At 45.3% G+C, this 18,809-nt stretch overlaps 1 protein-coding gene across 2 annotated transcripts in view; it reads right to left on the bottom strand.

The window, feature by feature from the left end:
* The window catches only part of MYLK3 (myosin light chain kinase 3), a 386,764-nt gene that overhangs the window by 217,018 nt on the left and 150,937 nt on the right, over nucleotides 1–18,809 (bottom strand). For both annotated transcript variants that reach the window (XM_069216622.1, XM_069216621.1), the window contains exon 4: nucleotides 12,951–13,525. In XM_069216622.1, the coding sequence (XP_069072723.1) occupies nucleotides 12,951–13,525 (575 nt within the window). The remainder of the gene's footprint in view (nucleotides 1–12,950; nucleotides 13,526–18,809) is intronic.

Here is an 18,809-nt window from a genome sequence, read left to right as displayed (position 1 = left end):
TAGGGAAAATCATCTTGCATAGGACTCAGTATGAATGCACATAGGAATGTCTGTATTGAATCAGAACCTCACTTAATTTAACTGAGTTTATGAAAGGATTACAAAAAACAAAGAGCAACCCTATAAACCAGTGAAGACTGAAACTGAAGAGCCATTACGTGAACATCTTCTCACCATGCCTCATTATTTGGAAAGCCGTTGCACCTCCCAGACACAAATGAACTCACTCCTTAATAAAACAATGATGCTGCTGCTCCTTCACATCCTTCTATTTCATGGCCTCTCCAACACTCTTCATTGGCTGACTGCAGAGCGGCGACTGTGACATGTGTCAGAGAACATAAAGGAGGAAGGATGCTGCATGGTGGTGCCAGCAATGAATCTCTCAGAGTGAAGGATCATCTCCAGGTGCATATGCTGTCATGGTGAGGCAGCCCCTAAAGGCAGCAAGTGCGACAGGGTCAGGCGGCTGACTAATGCTACTTGCACTTCCAGGTTAGTAGAGACGTGTGGTGCAAATTTATCCAGCTTACTCGGAGGAAGGAGGTGGACCAAGTTTCCATCCCAAGGTTTCTACTGAAACCTGTGCTCTACAAGAAGCAACTGAGATCCTGCTGCTTAATTTCAAGGTGGATTTTATCCTTTCCCTTTTATAGCGAGTAAATCTATAAATCTAAAAGACTGTTGTGTTCTGCATCAGTTGGTGTGCAGTGGTCTAAAGAAGAGTTTTGCCACCAATAATCTGGCCTTAAAGCCGGTAGGTCTTCTACCTATACTTCTCAGTCCCTGGTGAAAAAAATCAGTCATTAGCAGTGGATATACATGAGGTTCCCAACTGTCCAGATTTGCTCGTGAAAATGGAGCAGGAAGCTAAATTCCTGGCATATATCTCTGCAGACACTGTTATATCCATGCTTCCGGAGCAGCAGTTAGCAAAAATAAATTTATGGATGAGGGGCTGGAAGGTGAAATTTTTGAAGAAATTGCCTGTCTAAATACACCCTTTGAAAGTAGAAAAATGCATTTTGAATATTTGGACGTCATGATAAAAAGTCTTTCAAAGACTTGCATTATATAAATGAGCACCTAAAACTAAAAGATCCTGAAGTGGGGATTACAGAGATTCTTCCACAAAAGGCTATGTCATATAATTCCAGGCATACATAGCTTCAACTAAAAAAATCTTCTACAGATCTGGAATTAGCTACCCAGGCAGTGGGTTCAAATCAGACACCCTGACTATTGCAAATCTCCTACCGTTCCACAGGTGGTTAGGGCAAGGATTATGAAATATTACATTACTTTCAAAAGAACCATCACAGAGCACTGGGTCTTGATTATTATCAGGACAGGTTATCACATAGCCTTCAGCTCTAAGCTTCAAGAAATCATCCCTATGCCTGTCTGAAGAACACCATGAAGAGACAAGCCATTTTTGGGGGAGTGACAGCCTTGATGTAAACAGAGCTGTAATCCAAATTCTGGAAGAAGAGATAGAGAAAGGGGTCTATTGTATACCTTTTCTAATGAAGAAGTCCTCAGGGGACTCCAGACCTGTGTTAGATTTAAAAAGGTTAAACTCCTGAGTGAAGACAGTCCACTTCAGAATAGTCATGCTACAAAAGATCATTGCAGTGATGTTGTACGGGGATTTCATTTCCACAATAGATGTCCAGGATGCTTATCTTCACATCCCACTTCCTGTGAATCACAAACGTTTTCTGCATTTTGCTGTGTAGGTATCATAGACTCCCGTTATAGCAACGAGACTGCCGGATTTTGGGTGGCACCACCACAGAGTATGGAGGACTAAGTCTGATCCCACACCATGTGACAGCTGTTAGCCTAAATCTTTCGGCTTGCTAGCATCACCTCACCAATACCAAAGGCAAGAGTGATTTGTATCAGCCTATAATGACACTCAGACTCCTCAGGAGAGTTGTGGTGGAACAGATAGTACCCCTTTCTCTCAGTTATACAAATCTCATCCATGCAATTACAAGCAGAAGCAGGACCGTTGGTTCAATATATATTTTATTGAAGCAACTGTGTTCTATGCAAAAAGGCATGAATTGCGTTTGTGAGGATATTGAAAGACAGAGATATTTACAGCAGTAATCAGGAAAGTGAAACACAAGAAGAGTCCCACCATGTTGCCACAATAGCGTGTCTAACATCCTGATCTACACTACTAAGTTTCTCCATGAGAGCAGAGCGCAGTGGTAGTCCTAATCCACTCTTCTGGTCCCAGGAAGGTAGCCCAACCCCCAGTCTTGAGTTCAGTGGTGAAGAAGAGGTCTGTTAGTCTGCTGGAATTCCTCCCACGTAGAAGAAGAGGAACCAAAGGGTTTCAGCAGAAACTGTGACAAAGTGCAGCATGAGATGGCAAGCTGACTGGAATGTCCCCTCTAAGATGGTATGGGCAGTGTGATGTTTTATAATAACACATCTGTTATTCTAAGAACTGCCCTGAGGTCACAACACTTTTTTCTGTGTAGGGCAGACAATGTACTCTTTGGACCGGCAATACCCAGTAAATATTGTGTACAGCCTTGAGTTGGGCACAGGATGAAAATGTTGTGCAAAGAAATGAATAAACAATTCTGCGTGGAAGAGCAACTGATAAAAGAAGGAAAAACATCTCAACTAAATGTGGCTTAGCTAAAATATTAAAAGGAACGAAAGGCAAGTGTAACTAGTTGAGAAGGCACTGGCCTCAGGCCCAGGGCTAAATGATGTGCCTGTGTAAACGCCAAAATAACCTCATGACATAGGGTCACCATTTTCAGTCAGTCTTGATTTTTTGGCTCAAATAGGCTCCCCCTGTCTTCACCAAGGTTTGACTCCACTGGTGGATGTACTTCATGAGGAGGGTATCTTCATGTAACCATATCCGGTCACCACAGACAAATTAGGCAAAATCCCCATGCAGGAGAATATGAAGTGCTCATTAGCTCCATGGTTTATGAGTAAGTTATCCATTATTTGTTACTTTTCCCTGCGGCCTCCAAGTCTTTTACTTTTACTGCTTTATTTTGAGGTGTGCCACTGTCTCATCTGGGGCAACCACAGCTTCAGAGGTTTTTGCAGGCTGCGGGGAGAGCCCCAAGGCCGGAGTGGCCCCCACCAACTCCCTGCATGCTGTGCCTTTCTGGGCCATGCATGGGGACAGGCATCTTCTTCTCTATTTCTGTATATTGTCCCTCTGCCGTTCCTCTTTGGAAAGAAGGCCTGAGACTAGCAGGCCATGTCCTCCCACACAAGAGCATGGACAGGGCAACACACCCTTCAGCCGATTCCTAAGAACTGGATGATGGAATCAATGGGACTTTTCTGCACTGCACTGGCCTCCAAGATGATTGGACTCCCAGAGGTTATTATGATTTGGGGAAGGGCTCCTCACAAATGCCACCATAAAATATTAAAGTGACTGCTGTGGTGACCTCTAGACCCTGGCCCACCCCCATAAAATAGCGGGCGATACGCAATTGATTTCTTCAATTCTTTGCAAGAAGGGGAGGGACTTCACAGGCCTGTTTCTCAGGCCTCATTCGGCCGATTAAGACCAAATGTGGGCTTGTTTTGTTTCTGGTGGCCATCCCTAGTCACTAGGAGCATTTTTCTCAGGCTTTCTGGCCTCTAAAGGGTGCTTTTCATGGAGAGCTGGATTTTATAGCTACCTGCACCAGACCTGTCCTCTGACTGGCTCCTGGAACTCTTCTCCTTCTGGTGGTGTCATCTTGCGCAACCCCTGTGCAACAAGCCAGCAAAGCACCCTCCCTGCTGCATTCACCCAGTACCAGAGCCTCCTGGCTTCTTGATGGGCACCTGTGGGTCAACTGAGTGCAGAAAATGCCCACAGAAGCCCTAGGGAGCCCTCCAGGTCCCCTAGCAGGTCCATTCCCCCAACTGTTCCTCAAGGGGTATTGGGGGGGCCAGTTCCACTGGCCCAATAGAGACCCATCCTAGTCCTGAGTGTCAACTAAAGTCAAACTGCTACAGTTTATCCTTGCAGTGCATTAGGTGGCTTCTCCTTCCAGCTGGGCATTCCTTTACCATGTTCACTCCTAAGTCAAGGGTCTTTCCCACTATTGCTCCAGGAGCTATTTTGTTGGGTGGAAAGTTCTAAGAGCCAGACACCTCTGGCCACTTCTAAGATACCAAGTCATCCCTTCACTCACTGCCCCAACCCTACTGAACAAACCAATATGGCAACCTCAAGTTGTGAGAAGAGCTTCCCTGACAGCCTCGCCTCCACCTGCTTGATGATACAGCTGCCTGATTCCTTCTGATCCCCTGCTGAGTTCATTGCAGGGGTCTGACCCTTCTCCTTTGTTCCAGTGACCTGGACTACCACAGCCCAAGTGTAGTGTGACAGGCTAATTATCTCATGCATAATTCATCCCCACCAATTCCTTTCCCAGGAACAAGGCCAAGCACTGCTAATTGTTTTATTCAGAGAGGATGCTTTTGATCCCTCTACTGGGGAGAAAAGTAATTAACTTGGCCCAGGAAGGGGGGACTAAGGTCTGAAATCTGATTCTGAGCTGAGCCAGGAAAATATGACTAATTTTAAAGGTCCATAAGATATTTATGTGGGACTTTGGGGGCTGTATATTCACATTCAGGGCGCATGTTCATCCCCAGATTAGTACTTCACTGGATGCTGTAGGCGTAAGTAGTGCAAAACAACTTTAGGAAGGTTTTGCCTATCATGTATACAGATTGTAAGCACCTCAGACTTTCAGTATGCGCTACAGGCTTACACTATGAATGCCCACTCACACTGTAACACCTACTCCTCTCAGCATCAATCCCTGAAGAGTCCCATCTATGACAGGATACCTGTGTGCAGATATCAGGCTGAGAAAGACGGTAGTCTCACACGTGCAGCCCACACATACGTGCACATGTATTTGCACATGTTCTTGTGTAACCAGCACTGAGTCCCTTAAACCTAGATTCACAGCAGACAGCCTTATCTTAAAAGGTTGTCACTGGAGGTTGACACGTTCAGTTCAATAAATGTGAATTTACTGTGCATGAAACTCAGATAGTGAGAATCACTCACAGTAAAAGTCCAAAAAACAGGTAGTCAAAAGCAAAATATCCTGGGGGACAAAGTGGGGAGAACACATTTACCACACTCCCCAAACACCTAAACACTTTGTGATAACAGATCCGACGACAAATCCAATTACCACAATGTCCAGAGTAAGACATCATAAACACAAAGTCTGCCCAAGCAACCTCAGAAGAATCATCTCCTCACAGTCCAGTCACTCACCACCTACAAGTACCATGCAAGTTGCCATACTGAACTGCAAATCTGCATTCTCTAATTTAACTTCCAAACTTCCATATCTGCCCTCATCGGCTACTGCACTGACAGAACCCTAGTTTCTGCTCCTCCTCCACATCCCTATCTACTCACCACGATACAATATTCTCCTCAACAGAACAGTAAAATGGAAGATTTGCTTTTATCTATAACGAGTTCCTCAAAATCAAACTGGCACTCAATAAACTAACCTTTGTTGCACTGTCTCATGTGGAAATTACAAACATGAAACGTTAAGACCTAGTTTCCTAATGAAAGACCACATGCAAATATCCAACCCTACCCTTCTCTGACTAGAGAAGACTGAAGAAGACTGAAGATTTCTTTCACAATCCTGATCGTAAATGCCCAAAGGCATCTTGGTGCTAGCGTCTACACGGTTTGAAGCAACAAAGACATTAGTAAGGGATGGAACAAAGACAGGATTTAAGTTGTTTCCTGACACTGGTCATATTCTGCTTTTTCTTAGGAAGACAGGGAAGTTTGTTCCAAAATGTTCAAGTGGAAAAAACAAACCTCCTACCACCCCAAGACATTTTGTTACATTTGGGGACTGTGACTGTTTTGGATGCAGCTGAGTGCAAGTCTCTCCTTGGTATGTAGCATGTGAATTTCTTCCTCGAGTACTCTGGTCCTGTCCCATGGAGTGATTTACACGTCATACAGAGTGCCTTAAAGGCCACTTGTTTCTTAACAGGAAGGCTGTGAAGCTCCACTATGGTATGAAAGATTTATTGAAATTTGGGTATTCGCTTAAGAAGATGTGCTGCTTCATTCTGTAGTAGTTGGAGTTTCTGTAAGGAGCATTGATGAATGCCCTTATAAAGAGGGTTACAATAATCCAGCCTGGACAATACCAGTGCAATGATTACTGACTTCTGAAGGTCAAAGGGTATAAATGAAAACAAGTTCTCAAGGTTCTTAGTAGAAAAAAGCAAGAGTAAGTGAGTTGGCTAATCTGATCTACAAACAATCATCCCCAAGTTCCTGACTTTTGGGACCGGGATAGAGAGGGGGCCAAGGGACTAGGGCCACCACGATGGGTTAAAAAATAGGGTGTCTTTCCCAAACAGAAGGACCTCCACTATTTCAGAGTTTAATTTAAGATGGTTGCATTTCATTGAGCTGATGACTTCACACATGCAACTGTTGAAGAAGTGAGAGACCTCTTCAAAGCTGTTAGAGATGGACACTATAATATGAGTATCGTCGGCACAGGAAATTGTAGGGAAGCCAAATGTTCGAATTAATTTAACCAGGAGGGACACATATATATTGAAAAGCGTGGGGATCATGGAAGACCTGTAGGGGACAGCATACCACAATGACAAAGATTTGGATTTAAATTCGCCGAGGGAGACTGACTGCTCTCTGTCAGTGAGGAATGATAGAAGAAAATCAAGAGCCATTCCACAAATCCCTATTTTGACCAAACGATCAATAAGGACAGGGTGACTCACGTTGTCAAAGGCTGAGGACAGGTTCAAAAGTATCAGTGCTACTTTCCCACTGTTGTCCATAATCGACCATATCTCCTAAGTAGCCACAATCCAGGCAGGTTCTGTACTATGGTTTGTTCTGAAACAGTGTTGAGCATCGGCAAGGATCTCATTTTTGTTTAAATATTCCAATAGGGTGGTGTTGAGATGCTTATCAAGAATTTTCATCAACATTGGCGGGGGCGAGACACCAGAAGTAATGTTTAACCTCCTTGGGATTGAGGGAAGGTTTCTTTAACAAATGAAGTATGGAAGATGTTTCCATTCAATAGGAAACCGTCCAGAAGGAATAATACTGTTTAATAAGGTAGTAAGAGTACATGCTACCCTCTCAGCTATATCATGGAGAATCTTTGGAGGGGAGGGGTCTGTGGGAGCCCCCGATTTGGTGTGTACCATTAGGTTGAGCACTCCTTTAGTAAAAAAGTGTAACTAGCCAAACTCCATATTGCTATGACCTACATCACCAGAAGCACAAAAGTTGGAGTTGGACCTCAAGCTCAATTCTCCATATACTGCCTCAACTTTATTCTTAAGACATCTAGCTAAATTATCACATAGAGAATGGCTAGGAATCGCTGTATTACTTGAGCTAAAGCTGGGAAGTGTTTTTACTGTTTTAAAAAGTTCTCTTGAGGTGTTTTTTGCTTGATTCATTTTTTTCAGTGAAATACTGAGGAGTCACTGAAAAGATTGTTTGCACTAATTAATGCACTTTACCCATGCTAATTATGGGTGACACTGGGGTCCAGCAGAGCAGATATTGTTCTTGTTTGAGGGAGGCTACAGCATCCAGCAAAATATAGTTACTTTATGCTTGAGGAGGAAAAGTAGGTCCAGCAGGAATGCGTTTTTGTCTAGAAGCACATGGAGGAGGAGAGAGTTGTTGAAAGGGGTCAGAAACATGAGTGGCAAGGTACTCAGGGCTTGTTTGGAAGAATACAAGGTATCCAGGGCTAGGTGTTTTTGTGGGGCATATTACTGTGCAGCTGAGTATGTTATTCTGTGGTGTGTGAGAACAGCATATATTTTTGAAGGACTTCAATTCGTAACTGTTATTTTTGAAGTAAGCAAATTGATGAATTTTTCTATGGGAATTGAGGGAAGATCTTTTAATTTGAATAGGGAGCTGGAGGAGTAACGCATTTTTCTGGTCTAAAAGCAATTGCAACATTAGTCTATTTTAGGCGAGGACAGGGGTAGAGTCGCTATTTTGTCAAACCGATGGAGAGGCTTTGACAATTTTTAATAAGGGTATAGTTGGTATAAAATATATTTTTATCTTATCTTTTCACTTACCCAGTGGTCTCAGGGAAGATGACAAGACACAATGTTCTCATGCCTTTCACAACTGTTGAGTTTCTCTCTCCCCAGTGACTCTCAGAAGTGGGGGGAAATTCTTTATCTTTGGAGATTCTTGCTCAGCATTCCCGTTAGTAATAGGGGAGAAAGTGGGAGAGGATTTATTCTGGATTTATTCTGCAAAACCTAGTTGTTGGAGAGTTAGCTGTAGTGCCATTTCCAATGCTTAAGATAATGGATGTGCTTTGAAAGATGCAGAGAGGACAGGGCCCATGTAATGATTGAAGGATTTCTGGGAGGTCATGACTGAGCTGGCCTAAACTTTTTTAAAGAGGGTGTGAAAAATGCAGGCCTGTGTCATTCTATAAGTTTCCTTTTTTTTCAGCTTATCAGATATAGTGGTGGTGTGAACATTCAAAAATGTGTACAGTGTAGCCGCTGAAACTCTTTCTTAATGGTGAATATATCTAGATATTGAGAGATACAGGAAGAAGTAGTACTATGAACCTGACACCCATAGCAATTTTACAGTCGCACATCCTGAGATTAGCAAAATCATAAGACATGCACCTGCAAAATGTTTTGCTATGTACTAAAACCATCTTGTGAGTCAGAAAAGCATTCCTGACTTTCAAAATGGGTTCTGTGTCCCATTATGAATCACAATAAGAAGGTGGTGTGAAAGAGACATTTCCTCCTCATTGCAATTCGTAAAGATATGTATTTCCCATGATGTGTTTCCAAACGAAAACATTTTTAAGCAGCACTGGTTCCTTTAAAAAAAATCTTCCCATCCATTTGGGAATACAAACTTAGGGATAGGGGGACACTGTAAGAGGCTGGCTCTCTATATAGTGTACAAACATGATGTGCACTGTGCAGACAGTCCGAACAATCCACCTTGGTTTACAGAGGTAAATCCTAGACAATCTAATGTTCTCATTTTTATGGTAGCTTGGTCGAGCAGTTAGGAACACCTTGGAGAAGTGAGATGCATTTGTTGTACTCACAGTATCAATAAATGTGGACACACATTCAAAAAAATACCTTGAGATCAATGAACAAAAAGACTTCAGATTCTTATAAACATTTTAAGACAAGATCATCAAAAACAGGTCAGTACTTTTTATGTTAGGATTTTGCAAAGTTTAGAAAAGGTCTTGTTTCTGTGAACAATTACACACTATAGGAATCAATGGGAGAAAACTTTAAAAATCCATATAAAATCAGTCAACATGTTTACCAAGGTCTCCTTTCATTTTTAGGAAAAAGCCGTTTAGATGTCCCGTGGACACGCTGGAGAAGTTCGGGCAGCTCCCAGTTCCGGCAGGAGCAGCTGCTGAAAGTCTATGGTGCTGGTGCAGGAGCACTGAGGGGACCACTTGGAAAAGCACTGCACAGATAGACTTCAAGGTGAGTCCATGGGTCCCTTTGGAGTGTGGACATCACAAAGGGTGAGGGACCCTTAGAGCACATCTGGTTCTCCTGTGCAGGAGCCAGGGAGGCCAGGTGCGGAGCAGTTAGGTGAGCCAAGAGCTGTGAGAAAAGGTGCCTTTGGAACCAGGAGGCAGGCCACTTTGAGGGTGGATAGCAGGTCGGCAGGGCCACACTGGGGGGTGATGCTTATGTATCCTGAAGTCCCTTGACTGGAGCTTACTTCTGGCCCTTTAATAGTCCAGAGTGGACTTTTCTTCTGGGTGTCTGACGCTATGGGTCCAGTACTCCTTGCTATTGCATGGGTCAGCCACTGGAGGTCGCAGTGCCACAAAACTTGGCAAACTTGCAGAATCTGTCCTCCGGGTCCATTGGGTGGAATCTGGTGTGGCTGCTGTGTCCGGTTCCTTGATCAGCGGCCGGTCAGTGAATTCGACTTCACTGGTCTTTGCTTCTTTGTTGCAAGGAGTGATACCTTCACTCTGGAGGAAGGTCCTTGGCAATTTTTTGAAGGATGGACATCCTCTAGGGTTTTGTAGAGACCGTCCGATGCCTAGTCAACCCCTCAGCTGCGATTGTTAGGCCCTGGGTGCAGCAAGCAGGGTTTGGCGCCTTTTTCTTTGTGCAGCAGGTCTTCTGTTCTCGAGCCTTGGGTCTTCCCTGTTGCTGGCCTTCTTGTGTCCTTGGAATCTGATCTGCAAGACTAGGGGTTCCCAATAAATACTGCATTTAGTGGGCGTTTAGGGGAGTTCCTAATAGTAACCAATGGGTCATCTACCTTAGGGTGGCTACACCCACTATGTGACCACTTCAAGAAAGCAGAGGTCACTTCCATTATCTCTGATAGGCTATTTTCCTGCCATGCAAGATGGAGGAAAATGAAATGGAGGGGCCACCTCACATGCAACACCTTAGGGGTGGCCACTTCTCCTGTCCTTTGTGCATTTTCCTGCCGTTGCTCCTGCCAAAAGTGGGGGTTTGCAACTGGGGCAGACATCTGCTGTTAGCAGCAGGGATGGGGGTTGAGTTTTAAGGAGGGCAAGCCATTTGAAGCTGGCAGGCAGGGCTGTGCCCATTCCTGGGGAGGAGGTGTAACACCTCTGCCTAGGAAGGGTTTTGCTTTCTGGTCCCAGGGAGCAAAGGCCCTCACCCCAGGGATCCAGAATCATGTCTGGTGGTAGCAGGCTAGTTAGGACCAGCCAGCAACCATGCCAGGGTTAGTTAGCTTTTGCAAGGGGTCACCTCCAAGGTGGCCTCTGGGTATATTTTGTAGTAAATCCAATTCTGGTATCAGTTTGGATTTATTGTTTTGAGTTGTTTAATACCAAACATCCCAGAGTTCAGAGTGGCCATCATGTAGCTGTGAAACTCCTACTGACCAGTGTCCAGCACATGCATTTAAAATGGCTGCTCTGTACACTTACTATGTCGCAGGTTTGGCAAGGACACAATAGGGGCATATTCCTCATGCACTTATGACCACACATGCATTATAGTGCACCCTGCCTTAGGGCTGTAAGGCCTGCCAGAGGAGTGGATTACCTATGTTACACGCAGAGAGTAGTGGACAGGTCACACAGGCTGTGTTCCATGTCATATTCGCATTTTAGGTTTGCACCATGACACTCAGCCGGCAATGGTAGTGCTGGGTGCACTTGGAGGCAGGGTGCCTGAGGGTGGCACAATCTGTGCTGCTGCCCTCAGAGGCCTTCCCTTAGTACCCCATGCCCTGGGTACCAAAGTACCATTTACTAGGGACTCATAGTGGTAGCTAAAGGTGTTGCCAATATTTGTATCCATTTTAGGGGAAGAACACTGGCATTGGGGACCTGGTTAGAAGGTACCTTGTGCACTTCAGTCCAAGTTGCATTCAGAAACCAAGCAAAAGTTGGGGGTACTGCAACAAGGGGGCAGTTTCCCACAGATACTATTCCTTTATAGGCAATCACATGGGGTTGCAAATAGAAACCTGCCTAATTTATATTCCTTAGGCAGTTGTTCGGTGACCCACTGTGACAGGAGATTTTGTGAGGCAACAAATCGGTACATATTTTACATCATAAAATCACAGACAGGTCACTCAACAAATTTTGTCACCAGTCTTCTAGTAGATCAGATCTTATGCCATTTTATACTCCCCGCATGACAAGCCATTCATTCTTGCTCTCTACAATATACCATTAGACTGTTTTTTAGGGAAAGGTCAGGTTACAAAATGCTGAAAATAACTGTCGATCAGAGAATGAAAGCAACCTTCTCCGAGCAGCAAGCATGTACACACACCTGGAAAAGATGAAGTGCCATCAGAGGTCAGTATTTTGTAGTGTGATCCCAATCAAATCAGGTTATTATCATGTACCTGAAAGAGTCAACTTTAAAATCAGAGGGGCTTACCTATGCAGTACGAGCTGCAGCTGCGGCCCGTTCATTGGGGCTGTGGGGCCACACCCCCCCACCTTTTGCCCCTCAAGAAGAGTGTCTGTCAGGCTGAGCAAAGGTCAGCCCGACAGACACTCTTCATTTTTAGGTCAGGCAGCCAGGAGCTAGACATGCCGCAATTTACATAGACCACTGGCTGCCTGAGCTGAACTTTGCTGGGCTGAAGAGGTCACAGCTACTATGGGCGTGACCTCCTAAGCTCAGCAAAGGTGGCTCGAGGCTCTTCCCCTCAGTGACGAGGGGAAGCGTCACCCATCGACTCCAACCTGGGCACTTCAGGTTTAAGCCCTGAGGCACCCAGGGCGAGTGTCAATCAGTGACACCTTGTCGCAGAGTGGTGTAGGGTCAGAAGTCTCACTGACCCCATCCCACTCTGTGACGAAGTTGGGACTGCTTCCTTCCCTCATTGGCTGAGCTAAGGTCAGCCAATGAGGGAAGGCAGCAGTCACAACCCTCCTGGGACCTCAAAGGCAGAGCTGAAGGTAAGCGTGTGTGTTTTTTAAATGAAAGTTTGGTGCATGCGTGCGTGCGTGTATGTTTGCAATATTTGATAATGAGTGTTGTGAATGGATGTGTGTGTGCGTGTGGGTGCGCTCGCCTGTGTTTGTTTGTATGTGTGTGTGTGTGTATGAAGGAATGAGTGTGAGTGTGCATGTGTGTCCCGCCCCCCTCCCTCCTAAATTTACCAGCTACCACCGATGAGCTGTGAGTACCACTCCACACCTGGTCACTGTTACCAGAGGGAATTATCTATAGAGTATGATTTTGAAGCCTTACAAAATTCTTCTAAGTTCTGCTCCCACTTGTCATGATCTTACTCCATCTCATTCACTTGTGTTAGGAGCTTGGTAAGAAATTCTGCCATCCTCTATAAACATACAAATCCTGTAGCAAAAAACAAGTCTGCATAGAGTAATATCAACTCAATGTCTCACCTACAACGAGGACATCCTGTACTCCAGAGACATTGCTTGTATCATCTTGCTTTTGGCTGTCCGTTGGTTGATCCTGGCATCGAGCTGGATCAGTTTCTTCTGTACCTCTATGTGGTACAACCAGGTCACATGTTTTCCCTTTCATAACACTGTCTGGTTCCTTGCTAGCCCTTGGTACATTTGTACACCTTGGAAACTGACTTTCTGTAACTTTCCTTTGCTCTTTTTCTATAGTGTCTGGACATTTGGTACATTTTGGCATTGACTGTTCTTTTAACTTCGCCTCGGAAGACTTATGAAAACGCAGATGAAGTTTGCCTTCTTTAGGCCCATGTGTAACTGATTTGCTGTCCGGCTTCGCTATATTTTCTACTCCAACCGGGTCAGTTCTAGCATCCTGATGGCATGGTGAATTTATGAATTTTCCTGAGAAATGTCCGCTTCCTTCTGACTCAGTCAATGCAAGAGAGGACGATTTCCCTTTCAAACTTCTCAGCGCCAGCTCATAAGAGGCTTTTTCCTTAGTCACTGATATCGTCTCCCGCATAGCAGCTTGTTGGTAAGGCACAGAAGCACTGCAAAACAAATATGTTGAGTTAGGAATGTGTGATATTGATTTGAAGGGGCAGGTTGGCTAGTGCAATAACAAGTGGCAGCATACTTGCATCACTCTCCTCTCGACTTAACCTGCATAGGTATTCTTATCAGACTTCTGTTGGCAAAATACATTCATACTGCACAGTCCACTCCTGTGATCCTCAAAGCAGCTTAGACTTCTTACATTTTTTATCATCATCAGCATCATCATGTCATTTATATAGCACTATGCTTCCTCGAGGGTCTGAGCCCTATGCATTGGCGTATACAGTTATATATACATGTAAAACGTTTCTAGAACCAGGAACTCTACATCTGAATGATGAGTCATGAACAAAAAGACAAACCTTCAGACAGAATAACTACATTCATTATTTGCTTCTTTGACTGTTACTATGTTATCTCATCATGTCATGGTGAAATACTTGCATTATGGCACTATTTCGAATTCATTGTGTTTTTATTTATTATTGTAAACATGTGTTGTTTCATCAAATCAAATCAAATCATTAACATTTATAAAGCGCGCTACTCACCCGTGCGGGTCTCAAGGCGCCAGGCGGAAGGGGGGGTTACTGCTGCTCGAAAAGCCAGGTTTTGAGGAGTCTCCGGAATGCGGAGTGGTCCTGGGTGGTCCTGAGGCTGGTGGGGAGGGTGTTCCAGGTCTTGGCTGCCAGGAAGGAGAAGGACCTCCCACCCGCCGTGGAGCGGCGGATGCGAGGGACGGCAGCGAGCGCAAGGCCAGAGGAACGGAGGAGACGGGTGGGGGCGTAGAAGCTGAGGCGACGGTTGAGGTATTCCGGTCCCTTGTTGTGGAGGGCTTTTTGTGCATGGGTGAGAAGTCGGAATGTGATCCTTTTGCTGACTGGGAGCCAATGCAGGTGTCTCAGGTGTGCGGAGATGTGGCTGTTGCGGGGTACGTCGAGGATGAGGCGGGCCGAGGTGTTTTGAATACGTTGCAGGCGTTTTTGGAGTTTAGCGGTGGTCCCAGCATAGAGGGTGTTGCCGTAGTCCAGGCGGCTCGTGACGAGGGCGTGGGTCACGGTTTTTCTAGTGTCGGCGGGGATCCAGCGGAAGATCTTGCGGAGCATGCAGAGGGTGAGGAAGCAGGCGGAGGACACGGCGTTGACTTGCTTGGTCATGGTGAGAAGAGGGTCCAATATGAAGCCGAGGTTGCGAACGTGGTCTGAGGGGGTCGGTGCGGTGCCGAGGGCCGTGGGCCACCAGGAGTCGTCCCAAGCGGACGGGGTGTTGCCGAGGATGAGGACTTCTGTTTTGTCCGAGTTCAGCTTTAGGCGGCTGAGCCTCATCCAATCTGCGACGTCCTTCATGCCCTCTTGTAGGTTGGTCTTGGCGCTGGCGGGGTCCTTGGTGAGGGAGAGTATAAGTTGGGTGTCGTCGGCGTAGGAGGTGATGATGATGTCGTGCTTGCGTACGATGTCGGCGAGGGGGCTCATGTAGACATTGAAGAGTGTCGGGCTGAGCGATGAGCCTTGAGGTACGCCGCAGATGATCTTGGTGGGGTCTGAGCGAAACGGTGGGAGGTAAACTCTTTGAGATCGGTTTCATCAAGCTCCCTGACCATGTAAGGCCCTTTGAAAGCCTGGTGGACTATGCTTGTACTGTAGAACTATGAAATAAAAAACATAAATAAATAAACAAATAAATAAATAAAGGTCTGATAAGTGGTCCCAATTGCTGCCTGCATTTGACAGAAAATTCTTCATAATCACTTTTTTCATACATATATACTCTGTACTTGTGTTTCCCTATGACTGTAATAGGCCGTTTGAGGTTGGAGTTACAGACAACTTTACTTGTCTCCAATACTTAGTCAGAACAATGCAAACAATGATACATAACATACACGTAAAGGGACTTTGGGACACTGTATTCAGCCATTGGTTGCTTGAAGTGTCATAAAAGCTCCAGCTCTGCCCTCTGTCAGCATATGTAGAATGGGGCAATCAGTCAACCCCCTTCATCCATGAGCTTTGCGGCCAATGTAATTCATATTTTAGATCAAGCCACATGCCAGCCATTTGGTGTGTAAACAGTCAGGCAGTATGAGTGACAGCATTTTCCCTATACACAGATGCCTTGGCATTAAGAAGAGGGAAGCAAAGGAGTCCTCTCCTGCCACCAACAGAGCAAGTGCACACCATTCCTCTGTCAAGCTGGGAACTGTTGTCTGTTGCTCTAAAAACAGCTGAGCTACCACAGCACACAGAGAGTGTCTGCGGAGAAGAAGGGCTGGTGCTGGAACAGCATCTGTGCCATGCTCCAGAGCCAAGCGCCACCCAACTTGTGCTTACATCACTGCATGTAAATAAAGAAGTGAACTGCTCCGCTTCACAGGAGATAGAACTAATGGTATATCCTCTATGAAATTCAAAGGCACCACGTCATCTAGAAACTACTCCATCTCTTTCTAACATTTCCCTTTAAACAATATACAATTATGTTGTGATTATCTACAACAGCTGCTCAGAACTCAGAATTCTAGGAGTGCTCCTTGCACAGCAGAAGCACCAAGAGGTGGGCAATCTTACCTATGACTCTGTACCAGTACATGCAAACCTTTGCAAAGTTCAGATGCTGAGCAGCGCTTTAGGAGTTTCCCTGTGCAGACTGATGCAGCTATATAAGGTGGAGGCTCATCCGTCTCTGTGTTCCACCTACCTGTGAATCAGTAGCTACGAACAGAACACTCCACCAAGACGGAGGATACTTCCCGAGCAGAGCTCAGTAAGACTGGTCTGTGCAGCCCCCCTCCACCCTCCTATAATAAGCAGCAGTCCCCTGAGAGAGCGCAGACCCTATAGGGTCTGACTGCAGACAGGGTCGCAACATCTTCTTGGACAGATCATCCCCTAAATGCTAAAACACCCAACCCAGACGGGAGATTCCCAGTTTTAAGGTAATTAGGACTTTATTTTCGATGTATCCTGTCTAAGGTTACCTGCTGTTATGTGCAACAATTGAACCGGTACTCTACCATCTTTCTGGTTTCCCAGAAATCAATTCCACCTTTTCTTTCTTTTCAAACTCTCCTGCTTTCTTGTTTTCAAATTCTGGAACGTGCGCAATCCAGAGCAGAAGCTGGTTTCATCTGCTGATCCTCTACAGACACAGAAGCCTACCTTTTGCTGGAAGGGACTGGACCTCCTGGGATTTCTGTTGGGTGACTGACATTGCGCCCCCTTCAGCTGAGATTTCAGAATCTTTCTGGCTTTCAGAATCTTTCTGGCTTCCCCTTTCAGCATGAACTACTATGCATACCACCCTATAAATATGACTGGCATAAAGCTATAGATCATCCACACAATGCCAGACCTTCCAGAGGACCCAGATGGAACCCACTACCGTCTCTCCAGGAGTGGAACAGTCCATCTGACCTGTGACAAACACTTGACGCTGGTAATTTATTGTATTTAACTTTGAGCAATATTTGGACAATGACTGCTGTTTAGACTGCTATATTGCAATTTTTCTATATTTCAGGGTTTTCTCCTGCTGAAGGAGCCCATCCTGTAGTCCTTAGCATCCATCAAATGGTTGTTATTCTCCACATTTTCCCACCTCTGGCGGATTTACCTCCTAGACTGCTCTATCTTTTGAGATGGGGGCCACATCATCTGCACCATCACGAGCAATTATGCCTGGCTTTTCCGTCACATAATCATCTGACACTCTAGAGACCTCAAGCACTAATCTTGCTCAAACGCATAGAATTCCACCATCTTCTTCAATGGCCCCAACTGCTCACCAACTGGCGAAGGCTGATGTATTGGGGTGCATGGCAAGGTGGGTCGATTTCATTAGGCCTAAGTGTGGTACAGTGCATGCAGCAATTGTTAAATACCTATGAGTGCTAGTCTGTGTTTCAACAGGCACATGGAATAAAAAGTGTTTGCATATGAAGGTTCTTAGCGCTTCTATCACGTATAGATATAGTGCTAAGGTATTATTTATTACCATCTGTTCGGCTCCAATTGTAGGTATCGTTGCAGACCCAGTTCCTCTCTATTCCCCACACCTTCTATGCTTGGATAGAACCCTTCACCTAGAACAGCCTTCATAGCTAACTCATCATTATTGCTGGCTCCCGCCAGGAACAGTGCCAGGATTTTCACACTCCAGGCACAATAGCAACTTCTTTGCTGGAACAATCACGAGACACTAATAAAAGGACATCTTTCTGCCATTTTTTGCATTTAGGCATTTGTTTCCACATTAAATGTACTTATAAAGTACAGACCTGGTCAGAGATTAGAGAAGTATTGTTCAAAAATGGATTGCAATGCAAAATGATAACAATTAAGCATAACAAGAGAAAAGGCAAATAAAAGCTACTGCAAAATATACAGTAAGTCGTGTACAGGGTGAAACAGATTTCCAACTCAGCCTCTGAAATGCATAACTGGTCATGCGTAATTTCCTGACCAGCAAGACGTCGACATGCAGAGGAGACTTGATACCAGATAAACGTCCCTGCCTCCCTTCCCCCCCAGGAGCTGAAGTTTTTCTGTTAAGTGTGAGATTTTTGCATAGTAAATGCTTCTGTCAGTTGTGGCCCCTCCGCTATGGCAAAGGAGCGTCGCTCCATTGACAAAAAGCAGAAAAATAAAGGGGTAATAAAGTTACTTTATTATCCCTTTATTTTTCCGCCTTCCTATGGCGGGGCCAGCCTCCTCCACTTCAAGTGGAGGAGGAGTGATATGTGCGCTTTTAAGTGCGCATGTTAGTTTGGCTGGCCGTCTGAGGCCGGACAAACTGACATGCGCACTTAGAAACTCTCCACCCAGCTGTATTTTACAGCTGGGTGGAGACCATGCGCAATGCCCCACTCCCTCCCTGAGTGGCATTTCTGCCCACTCAGGCCACTTGCTGCACTTCTTTCATGTTGTGTAACAGCATCAGAGAAGCGTTGTGATTGGTTGGGGAGGGAAGCACATGAGGCGGTTGGCAGGAGCGGCGGATCGCAGAGGGGCAGATAAGTCTATATAATTTCATTTTTTAACAGTCCTGTGCTCCGAGTGCCACCCACCCCACCCTTTTCTGGCAGCAGCCACGACTGGCTTCCATGCACAGCAGCCTAAAATTTTCAAGTGCCACGGATGGCAACCAATTAAATAAGTTGAGAATCAGACCACTAATAGAAAGGGTACCCTGGCATAAATAATAAAGGAGCGGGACAGGGAAAGAGACAAATAAAGAAAAGAAAAAACCCACCTCCTATTAGGTTCCAAAACTGGAATC

Source organism: Pleurodeles waltl, chromosome 12, assembly GCF_031143425.1.
Source record: "Pleurodeles waltl isolate 20211129_DDA chromosome 12, aPleWal1.hap1.20221129, whole genome shotgun sequence".
NCBI classification, from domain to species: domain Eukaryota; kingdom Metazoa; phylum Chordata; class Amphibia; order Caudata; family Salamandridae; genus Pleurodeles; species Pleurodeles waltl.
This window is presented reverse-complemented; position numbering and strand designations above follow the sequence as displayed.